Source organism: Nerophis lumbriciformis, linkage group LG02 (assembly GCF_033978685.3).
Source record: "Nerophis lumbriciformis linkage group LG02, RoL_Nlum_v2.1, whole genome shotgun sequence".
Taxonomy (NCBI): Eukaryota; Metazoa; Chordata; class Actinopteri; order Syngnathiformes; family Syngnathidae; genus Nerophis; species Nerophis lumbriciformis.
The window spans coordinates 315,942-328,075 of NC_084549.2; the positions used below are offsets into that span (position 1 = coordinate 315,942).

Here is a 12,134-nt window from a genome sequence, read left to right on the forward strand (position 1 = left end):
ATGCCAACATGAAAACAAGAGACGTACATGTTAAAAATAACATACCCCAATCTAAACGTACACCAACACATTACGGTCCAAGCAAGCAAGATATTCATTGAACCTACAAGCTGTTCTCTCTTGGCACGGAATTATGATCATCCATCTTTCCTCAGAGGAAAAGAGACAAGGTGTTTTACGGTGCGTTCAAGTACCGCTGAACAGAGTAGGACAGACATAATGCCCGCCAGAAGTAATACATATATTTATATTCTTGTTGTTGCTTTTTATTTGTATTCTTAGTAATATTTTCTATTTTATTTCCATTCATACCCCCATTATTTACTTTTTACTTTTTAAATTCAATCTCAATTCTGTACACTGCTGCTGGAATTTTTATTTTCCTGATGGAACTCTCCTGAAGGAATCAATAAAGTACTATCTATCTATCTATCTATCTATCTATCTATCTATCTATCCATCTATCTATCTATGTCCTCAGCACACTGTTCAGCTATTAGTTGCACAACTTGACAACACACAAAGGAAGACAGGTATGTGAGATATATATATATATATATATATATATATATATATATATATATATACACACAGTGTTGGGACTAACGTGTTACTGTAACGCTGTTAGTTTCGGCGGTAACTAGTAATCTAACGCGTTGTTATTTTTTATATTCAGTAACTCAGTTACCGTTACTACATGATGCGTTACTGCGTTATTTACGTTATTTTTTTACATAGTATCGGCTAGAAACAGAAGATCTGAGTGTGTTTTATTGCAGCGCTGCGTGGAAAAGAAGAGACGTGCTTTGTGTGGGTTGGGGTGCGGGGGCTCCCAGACTGTAGTTGAGGGGCGCAGGGAGACGTTCCTCCAGGCAGGGCCTATGTACTTCGGGGCTAACAACCTTCACTTTACCCAGAAGTGGGTCTTTACAGCTGAGGGTGAATGACAAGGCCGGCGGTTTGTTGCAACTTTGTGACTTTATTGGACGCAGCCATCCACCAAGCTAGATCACATGTCGCCGCTCCCTCACTTCTCTCGCCCACTCACTCACTGACGTCACTCACCTCACATGCTGTCATATCTTAAAGGGACACACACACACACATACGCTACTCTCACAACAACTAACAAGACATCATGGTGAAGCCAGAAGTTGAGTGTTTTAACATTCTCACTACTATTCTTTTGTCGAGCACAAAGAAAATAATATTTTAGTTAAATGTAAGTTGTGTCTTGGATCAAAGATCCTATCTACTTAAAGTTAAAGTTAAAGTGCCATTATGTTGCAGCTATTTGAAATAGTTTTGTCAATTTGTTCTGGCCTGAAATAAATTGGCCCTTTGAAGCATATCTTTGTCTTTGTGTGTTGTATGTAGAGCACATTGTTTGTGTGTTGTATGTAGAGCACATTGCTTTCTGAGTTCAGTGATGCAAATGCATGTCAAGTTGATCAACAGATTGTATTATTGTCCAGTGCAATAACAGTACTGACATGAAGGCTAAAAGGGCATTAATGGGAGTCTTAAAAAAAAGGGGGGAAAAAATAAGTAACTAAATAGTTACTTTTCACAGTAACACATTACTTTTTGGTGTAAGTAACTGAGTAAGTAACTGAGTTACTTTTGAAATAAAGTAACTAGTAACTGTAACTAGTTACTGATTTTCAGTAACTAACCCAACACTGTATATATATATATATATATATAGTCTAAGTTTCTGTGGTTTATCCGTTATACAGTGCTCAATACCGCGGTATATATATATATATATATATATATATATATATATATATATATATATATATATATATATATATATATATATATATATATATATATATATATATATATTCCGCTCTACCCCGGTATTGAGCACTGTATAATGGAGTGTGTTTATATATACATATATATATATACATATATATATATATATATATATATATATATATATATATATATATATACATATTTATATATATATATATATATATATATATATATATATATATATATATATATATACATATACACTCACACATTCTAGATTTATAACAATGGTTGCTATATTTAAACGGGACAATGGCAAGACGCCAATTGTGGACACTCAGTGTAGTTATAGAAAATATAGAAAAAAACTAGTTTGTTTCTTAATGTGACTATTTTAGTCATATATCATTCAAAAAATGTTTTTAAAATGCTTGATTTAAAATGAGATTTCAAATAAAAACACAATAAGGTGAGTGTGAAATGTACTTATTGAATTATTCATGGAGTGCAGTTTTTATCAATGTAGTTTTTGAAATGCTGTGCAATAATAAATGAATAATAAAAGTGCTTTCAAGACAACTTCAAATACTGTATGTGTTGTCCGTTATACTTTATTGTAGCGGACAAAATCTACTGTAATTTTAGCCGACTAAAAATGTTTGAGTAGGTTAGTGGACTAAAACTAGACGCACTAAATTAATTTAGATGACTAAAAGATGGCTAAAAATAAAATACATTTTCATCAAAAGACTATGTCTAAAAGTGAATGAAAACTGCTGTCAAAATGAAGACTGGACATGAACAACTCCATGCTATGTATTTTATAAAGAACTGGACTTTTAGGATTTTGCCTATGGTTGACAATTCAAGGAGACAAGTTTTTGATGTTTTTGACTGGTTCTTGATGACTGGCAATGCAGCTTGGGGAGCAATCAATTCTACCTCAAAATTACTTCCAAAATACTGTAGCTCTAAAAACTACCAACAACGCTTCATTTACGTTGCGTATCCTGTAGAATAACTGAGCTGTAGTGGAATTGTTATTGTAAGAGCGAACACTGAGGAACTCTTTTTCTAGCATAGTAACACATCAACTTAGGACGACATGCTAAGGCATTAGCCGAAAGCTAGCTACGGAAAGAGATAAGCCAGCTCCTGCCTAAGCAGCTAAATCGCTTTTGAGTTTGTAATACTCAACACAATGTGATAGGACACCAATCTGTAGTGACTGAAAAACATGAACAATCAAAGTATTATTTCATCTTTTGTTTGTACACAGCTAGCCAGACAGAGAGGCAGCTGATAGTGACCTTCTATCGCTCGGCTGTCGAGAGCCTGCTGACGTACTGCGTAACAGTGTGGTACGCCAGCTGCACTGAAGCAGATAAACGAGCCATTCAGAGGGTCATAAAGTCTGCACAAAAAACAATCGGCTGCCCCCTCTCCTCCCTGAAGGATTTACACAACACCCGCTGTCTCAACAGAGCAAAAAGCATCACTAAGGACAGCACACACCCTGGCTTCCACCTGTTCCACCTATTACCATCGGGCAGGCGCTACAGGTGCATCAGAGCCAGAACAAACAGGCTCAGAGACAGCTTCTTTCCCAGAGCTGTCACCATCCTGAACTCTAACTTATAATAATAATTCACCCCTATACAATATCCTACCCTAATACCCTACTGTGCAATATTACCCTTCGAGTGCAATACATCCGACACTGATTGTTATTTTTATATATATATAAATATATATTGTACAGTATTTTGTATTTCTATAGTGTTTTGTATATTGTACAGGATTGCTTATTATTTTTATTGGATAGTAGTCTGTTTATTTCAATTGTTAGTTGTTGGGTTTTTTTCTTTATTACCTCTAGTGTAATTTATTTTTACCCCATATTTGTTCCCACTACCGCACCTTAAGTTGGAGTCCTTAATCTCGTTATATGCAAATATTATGACAATAAAGTCCATTCTATTCTATTCTATTCTTCTACAGTGTATGTAGTGTAGTTGTAATAACACACATGATGTGTATCATGATCAATATTAAAGTGACTCACTCCGCGGACACTTGTCTGTTTGGTCCAGCTGGCCGGGGAAGCTTTTTCAAGTTTACTTTGGGTAAGCAGTCCATTTATGTCTGCATAGCTTAACTCCAAGTTCCACATTTAAACCCGCAAGTCACGCCCACCTCACTCTGCTCCAATGTCCCACCCTTCCTTTGTGCTGGCTTCTATTGGCAGCAGTTCATTCTCAGTATATTCAGCTTCAAAAGATAAGGTAGTGAATCCTCATTTGTCCAAAAGGGGGGGAATATGTATTTTTTTTTGTTTTTTTTTGTCATAAAAAAATAGAATCATGTGTGCTTACGGACTGTATCCCTGCAGACTGTATTGATATATATTGATATATAATGTAGGAACCAGAAATATTAATAACAACCCTTTTGTGTGAATGAGTGTAAATGGGGGAGGGAGGTTTTTTGGGTTGGTGCACTAATTGTAAGTGTGTCTTGTGTTTTTTATGTTGATTTATTAAAAAAATATTTTCATTTCTTGTACGGCCCGGTACCAATCAATCCACAGACCGGTACCGGGCCGCGGCCCGGTGATTGGGGACCACTGCTCTAAGCAAAGTAAAAAAAATAAAAAAATACTTTTGTGTTGTTGTTTCATAATGATTGTGAACGACAGGCACATTTTTAAAAAAAGTGCAATTCCCCTTGTCTAATCATTCTGCCTCCTAAATTCAGGTTTCAGTGGTCTGTGAGTAGCCTACCGTTGCTTCAGTCTTGAGGTTTTGTCTTGGCTGTGATCCTTGTAGTCCAGCTCATCTCTGGAACTAACAAAGCTGTGGGCCGACTTCATCAGCACTTCAAAGTCAGAGTCAGAGTCCTCCTGCTCTTTCCTTCCTAAAAGAACAACAGGAATTAATTGAGGCAGAACCCTACCTCGGGGAGCTTTAAGCCTCTTCAAGGTTATGATGTGGGCGGGGGGGAAAATCTCAATAGAGGATAATCGAATGCGGATATTTACAAAGAATTCCGACATGCTGTAATTCTCCTTCTCCTCTGAGGTCAACATAAAGTTGTAACTAGTGCTGTCTAACTGTTTTATTGTTTTAATCAGGTTGTTGAGGATTAGTGGTGATTGCGCTAAGACTCCAAGGGAAGCTGAGCTTCCCAAAAAATTACAAAAATTCCATGGTCAAATATATACTTCTGTGTTTACATTTCTTTGACCAAATATGTGCTAGAATGCGTTCATTGTTCAGAATCAGCTGTTTTCATAAGAGCTGACCACACCTTCTCGGTATTGAACAGTGTTGACCATAGACTGCAGCAAACTGGACAGTCATTGGATAAATGCTGGGCTTGGTCCCGCCCATCGGATGCCGAGCGACTCTGGAAGTGTATGGAAAGTGGGATTGGCCTTGGCTTCCCAATGATGATCGAATGATCTGTTTGAGGCCGAATCCCTTTTTATTGACAAAAAATGAGCGAGTCAGTGATCTTGAAATATAAACTACTGTCAAAGGATTTCTCAACTTCCATTACGGTTTTCGGAGTTGACATGGAGAATTTTGCAATCCTAAAAGTGACGTTTTCTTTGTCCAATCTATCATATTCATATCTGTTCTCTGTTCCTGCAGACTGTGTTTGGAGCGTAACTTTCACGACTCGTAAGACCAGCAGCTGTTGTGAATTCATTTCAATACATCTTTTATTTTCATGTAAATTGATGGTGTTTAATTTTGCACGGGCAAAGAGAGTGAAGAAAGAAGGGGCTAAATATGCACTTAACGTGTTCATTAAACACCTTTAACATAATGTTTGTGTTCACAAAAACATGTTTTTCTAAACATACATTTGTCCACATTAAGGTGCACCTGTTACTCTCTTTTTTTTAATTAATTTGCTATTTTAAAAAGAAAGTGCGTCGGTGAAAAGAAAACTCCTTCCAACTCAAACTCCTACAACTTTATGTCTGTGAAAGTTTTTTATGTGCTTAAATGTACCATGCAATGTAAAATCAAATTGCAATCACAACTCAAATAAATAAGTTGAATAAACAAATTTTACATCAAGTTAATGTTAATTACGAGGTAAAGAAAACAACTGTTTTGAGTACTGCTGACTAAAATTAATCTAGAAAATTTGACTGGGTTACTTAAAGGAGCCATATGTAATAATTTCATGTCAAGTCATCATTAAATGGCCCTGATATGTCAAAAGGCATTAATAAATCATCTTCTTTTCCAATACCTCTATAACTGATAACAGTAGTTCATATGCTCATTTCAAAATTAGATTTACAGCCCCAAAATCTTGTTATTGTTCTCATTTTGATGCCCCGCCCTCCACCGTTAGACCAATGAGAAAGTCTGTGAGTGTGTCAGATCCAGGTTGCCATCTTGGTCTGGCCACTGCCACTGGTTAAGTTACTAAACATGTCAGACCTTAGTCCATCTAAAAGTTACCATTCTCAACTTATTCATGACAAAGCCAGCAACAAAACCAGGATTTGTATGGGAGATGCCTTTGAAAGATGGAGACCATTGAAGATTTCTTCATGTGACGCCAAACTTGCTCATTTCCAGTCAGGCATTTACTTTTTCTTATGACTTGTAATAAATGGAAATGGACATTTGGTATGTCACTATATGGTCAATACAGTCTATGATCTTGTCTAACAAAGATAGTATGTTCCTGCAACCAATGTTAGCATGCTAGCACAGTCGATGACACATGGACATACATGCTAACATATGCTAGTTAGCATGTATGTCCATGTGTCATCCAACTGACAGGACAACATGTATTTAGTACAAATAAAAGCTAAGTGGATATGGGTAGTGTCAGTGCATATTTCCTTCTCAATACGCTGAGGAAATGGCTTCCAACATTAGTCATCATGACATTGTGAAAGGTATGGAGACAAATCACATGATCAAATAATTCCTCATCAGTGTTTGCATATTGTGGACTACATGTACCAAGTTATATGGCAACCTGAAAGGTTTGAAATAGTAGTTTATAGGCATACCTTGGTCAAATGTCTCCTCTTTAGTTTTGGGCGTACATTAGGCTGCTAAGCATCCATCCATCCATTTTCTACCGCTTGTCCCTTTCAGGGTCGCGGGGGGTGCTGGAGCCTATCTCAGCTGCATTCGGGCGGAAGGCGGGGTACACCCTGGACAAGTTGCCACCTCATCACAAGGCCAACACAGATAGACAGACAACATTCACACACTAGGGACCATTTAGTGTTGCCAATCAACCTTTAAATTTTAGATCAGGGGATGTCTTTGTGACACCTTTGAGACACTCGTGATTAAGGGATATTAGTAGGGGTGCACAAAAAAATCAATTCACATCTGAATCGTAATTTGTATTCATTTCGATTCGTAATTTTCAGAAATTGATTATATATATATATATATATATATATATATATATATATATATAAATAAATAAATATTTATATATATATATATATATATATATATATATATATATATATATATATATATATATATATATATATATATATATATATATATATATATATATGCATATATATATATATATATATATATATATATAAATAAATATATATATATATATATTTATATATATATATACACACACACAGGTAAAAGCCAGTAAATTAGAATATTTTGAAAAACTTGATTTATTTCAGTAATTGCATTCAAAAGGTGTAACTTGTACATTATATTTATTCATTGCACACAGACTGATGCATTCAAATGTTTATTTCATTTAATTTTGATGATATGAAGTGGCAACAAATGAAAATCCAAAATTCCGTGTGTCACAAAATTAGAATATTACTTAAGGCTAATACAAAAAAGGGATTTTTAGAAATGTTGGCCAACTGAAAAGTATGAAAATGAAAAATATGAGCATGTACAATACTCAATACTTGGTTGGAGCCGTTAATGCGGCGTGGCATGGAGTCGATGAGTTTCTGGCACTGCTCAGGTGTTATGAGAGCCCAGGTTGCTCTGATAGTGGCCTTCAACTCTTCTGCGTTTTTGGGTCTGGCATTCTGCATCTTCCTTTTCACAATACCCCACAGATTTTCTATGGGGCTAAGGTCAGGGGAGTTGGCGGGCCAATTTAGAAGAGAAATACCATGGTCCGTAAACCAGGCACGGGTAGATTTTGCGCTGTGTGCAGGCGCCAAGTCCTGTTGGAACTTGAAATCTCCATCTCCATAGAGCAGGTCAGCAGCAGGAAGCATGAAGTGCTCTAAAACTTGCTGGTAGACGGCTGCGTTGACCCTGGATCTCAGGAAACAGAGTGGACCGACACCAGCAGATGACATGGCACCCCAAACCATCACTGATGGTGGAAACTTTACACTAGACTTCAGGCAACGTGAATCCTGTGCCTCTCCTGTCTTCCTCCAGACTCTGGGACCTCGATTTCCAAAGGAAATGCAAAATTTGCATGGTTGGGTGATGGTTTGGGGTGCCATGTCATCTGCTGGTGTCGGTCCACTCTGTTTCCTGAGATCCAGGGTCAACGCAGCCGTCTACCAGCAAGTTTTAGAGCACTTCATGCTTCCTGCTGCTGACCTGCTCTATGGAGATGGAGATTTCAAGTTCCAACAGGACTTGGCGCCTGCACACAGCGCAAAATCTACCCGTGCCTGGTTTACGGACCATGGTATTTCTCTTCTAAATTGGCCCGCCAACTCCCCTGACCTTAGCCCCATAGAAAATCTGTGGGGTATTGTGAAAAGGAAGATGCAGAATGCCAGACCCAAAAACGCAGAAGAGTTGAAGGCCACTATCAGAGCAACCTGGGCTCTCATAACACCTGAGCAGTGCCAGAAACTCATCGACTCCATGCCACGCCGCATTAACGCAGTAATTGAGGCAAAAGGAGCTCCAACCAAGTATTGAGTATTGTACATGCTCATATTTTTCATTTTCATACTTTTCAGTTGGCCAACATTTCTAAAAATCCCTTTTTTGTATTAGCCTTAAGTAATATTCTAATTTTGTGACACACGGAATTTTGGATTTTCATTTGTTGCCACTTCAAATCATCAAAATTAAATGAAATAAACATTTGAATGCATCAGTCTGTGTGCAATGAATAAATATAATGTACAAGTTACACCTTTTGAATGCAATTACTGAAATAAATCAAGTTTTTCCAAATATTCTAATTTACTGGCTTTTACCTGTATATATATATATTTATATATATATATATATATATATATATATATATATATATATATATATATATATATATATATATATATATACATACATATCGGTATGTATACATATATAAATGTATTTCTTTTCTGACGTTATTAGGACGTCTCCATGCAACCAGAAGGAGCTTTTGGAACCTGTAACCTGTTTTGAAAAAGGTTCCTTGTAATTATTATACCAAATAACACATTGAGAGAATGGGTTTGAATGAAGAATGGACTCTGAATCACATTGTCACCCCAGGAATCGGATCCAATTGTTGCCCAAAGATTCACATTCTTAATAAATACATTTTGATTGATTGAAAATGTGTTTTCTATCAGGGCTTTTGAGTCATTGTGTGCTGCAGTTCAGTTAATCAGATGATAGATGAATCTGCATTAAAGCATTCTTCTTGACATGATGTGACACATGCACCGACCTGGAGCCAAAGAACTGCTAGCCACTTGCAGACCACCCCCCACAGGGTTGGTAAGGACGGCAACGCACTCGATGGACATGCTGATACGGTAAAAGCCCATTTCGCCGCCTGCGTTGTGGTGTGCCAACAACCGCTGCGAGACCCTCAGGCTGGATAAGGAGTCCGCTGAGCCGCGCACTCGACTGACCTTGAATGAGATTGAAACAGGATATAGGAGGATCAGTCCTGTCAATAAACTAGTGCTGAGAAGACTTGTATCTAAACCTTACATCGACATGAAATCAAATTAAAAGGCATGATAAGAGGACGGCCATTGTTCAGAGGTCTGTATCAACAAACCTGCAAGCTGGGATCATCTGGCAGGATGGACTTAAAGTGAGGCTGTTTCCAACTCATCCACAGGGAGGGATCTCTCGCCATATTGAGCGCAAAAGGCTCATAACCCTCGTGTAGGCCGCGCGCCATAAAGTACTGCAGAGAGCCCTCATGGCGGCCCAGGTTGAGCCTCGCCACCACGTTCACGCCCACACTGACCACAGGCAGCAGGCCTAAGATGTCAGGAAGGAAAACAACTGATTACAAATGCTCAACATGGAAGAATTCAAGTTTTGCTGAAAGACCATCTCTGATGTCAAAGTCCTTGGCGGCCAGCTCTGATCCCTGCTTATTAAACAGTAGCTCCCCGTTGAGGGTGAGCATCATGGTGCGTTCAGTCATGTCCAGCAGGCAAGCCACCACGTCCCCCTTCTGCCAGACACGTCCCAGGGGCTCGCCGCCTTCATGGTACCAGAGAGCCTGCAAGCAGCAGGAAGGTAGGAATGTCATGGTATGTATCATTATTATCAAATGTGCTCCAAAGTACTTCAACTGAAATCTTTTAACCAACTTTTATAAAACAACAAACGATTTCCTTTGTAGAACAATCATTATTGTGTTGCCTAAAATGCATTAATAAATGACGTTTTTTTCGGTAATTAAAAATGTAAACAGTGTTACTCATCATCGGGAATTTTTTTGCCGTTTATCATTAGACCGTTTACCGTGACATCCCTATTACGTTTACCGTGACATCCCTATTACGTTTACCGTGACATCCCTATTTCGTTTACCGTGACATCCCTATTATGTTTACCGTGACATCCCTATTACGTTTACCGTGACATCCCTATTACATTTACCGTGACATCCCTATTACGTTTACCGTGACATCCCCATTACGTTTACCGTGACATCCCCATTACGTTTACCGTGACATCCCTATTACGTTTACCGTGACATCCCTATTACGTTTACCGTGACATCCCTATTACGTTTACCGTGACATCCCTATTACGTTTACCGTGACATCCCCATTACGTTTACCGTGACATCCCTATTACGTTTACCGTGACATCCCTATTACGTTTACCGTGACATCCCTATTTCGTTTACCGTGACATCCCTATTATGTTTACCGTGACATCCCTATTACGTTTACCGTGACATCCCTATTACGTTTACCGTGACATCCCTATTACGTTTACCGTGACATCCCCATTACGTTTACCGTGACATCCCCATTACGTTTACCGTGACATCCCTATTACGTTTACCGTGACATCCCTATTACGTTTACCGTGACATCCCTATTACGTTTACCGTGACATCCCTATTACGTTTACCGTGACATCCCCATTACGTTTACCGTGACATCCCTATTACGTTTACCGTGACATCCCTATTACGTTTACCGTGACATCCCTATTTCGTTTACCGTGACATCCCTATTATGTTTACCGTGACATCCCTATTACGTTTACCGTGACATCCCTATTACGTTTACCGTGACATCCCTATTACGTTTACCGTGACATCCCCATTACGTTTACCGTGACATCCCCATTACGTTTACCGTGACATCCCTATTACGTTTACCGTGACATCCCTATTACGTTTACCGTGACATCCCTATTACGTTTACCGTGACATCCCTATTACGTTTACCGTGACATCCCCATTACGTTTACCGTGACATCCCTATTACGTTTACCGTGACATCCCTATTACATTTACCGTGACATCCCTATTACGTTTACCGTGACATCCCTATTACGTTTACCGTGACATCCCTATTACGTTTACCGTGACATCCCCATTACGTTTACCGTGACATCCCTATTACGTTTACCGTGACATCCCTATTACGTTTACCGTGACATCCCTATTACGTTTACCGTGACATCCCCATTACGTTTACGGTGACATCCCTATTACGTTTACCGTGACATCCCTATTACGTTTACCGTGACATCCCTATTACGTTTACCGTGACATCCCTATTACGTTAACCGTGACATCCCTATTACGTTTACCGTGACATCCCTATTACGTTTACCGTGACATCCCTATTACGTTTACCGTGACATCCCTATTACGTTTACCGTGACATCCCTATTACGTTAACCGTGACATCCCTATTACGTTTACCGTGACATCCCCATTACGTTTACCGTGACATCCCTATTACGTTTACCGTGACATCCCTATTACGTTTACCGTGACATCCCTATTACGTTTACCGTGACATCCCTACTACGTTTACCGTGACATCCCTATTACGTTTACCGTGACATCCCCATTACGTTTACCGTGACATCCCTATTACGTTTACCGTGACATCCCTATTACGTTTACCGTGACATCCC

At 38.6% G+C, this 12,134-nt stretch overlaps 1 protein-coding gene across 1 annotated transcript in view; it reads right to left on the bottom strand.

Moving 5' to 3' along the window:
* The window catches only part of LOC133577041 (ryanodine receptor 2-like), a 194,230-nt gene that overhangs the window by 132,774 nt on the left and 49,322 nt on the right, over positions 1-12,134 (bottom strand). The window contains exons 27-30 of the mRNA XM_061930583.2: positions 10,071-10,245; positions 9,790-9,998; positions 9,451-9,637; positions 4,551-4,683 (exon numbers count right to left, since the gene is read on the bottom strand). Of these exons, the coding sequence (XP_061786567.1) occupies positions 4,551-4,683; positions 9,451-9,637; positions 9,790-9,998; positions 10,071-10,245 (704 nt within the window). The remainder of the gene's footprint in view (positions 1-4,550; positions 4,684-9,450; positions 9,638-9,789; positions 9,999-10,070; positions 10,246-12,134) is intronic.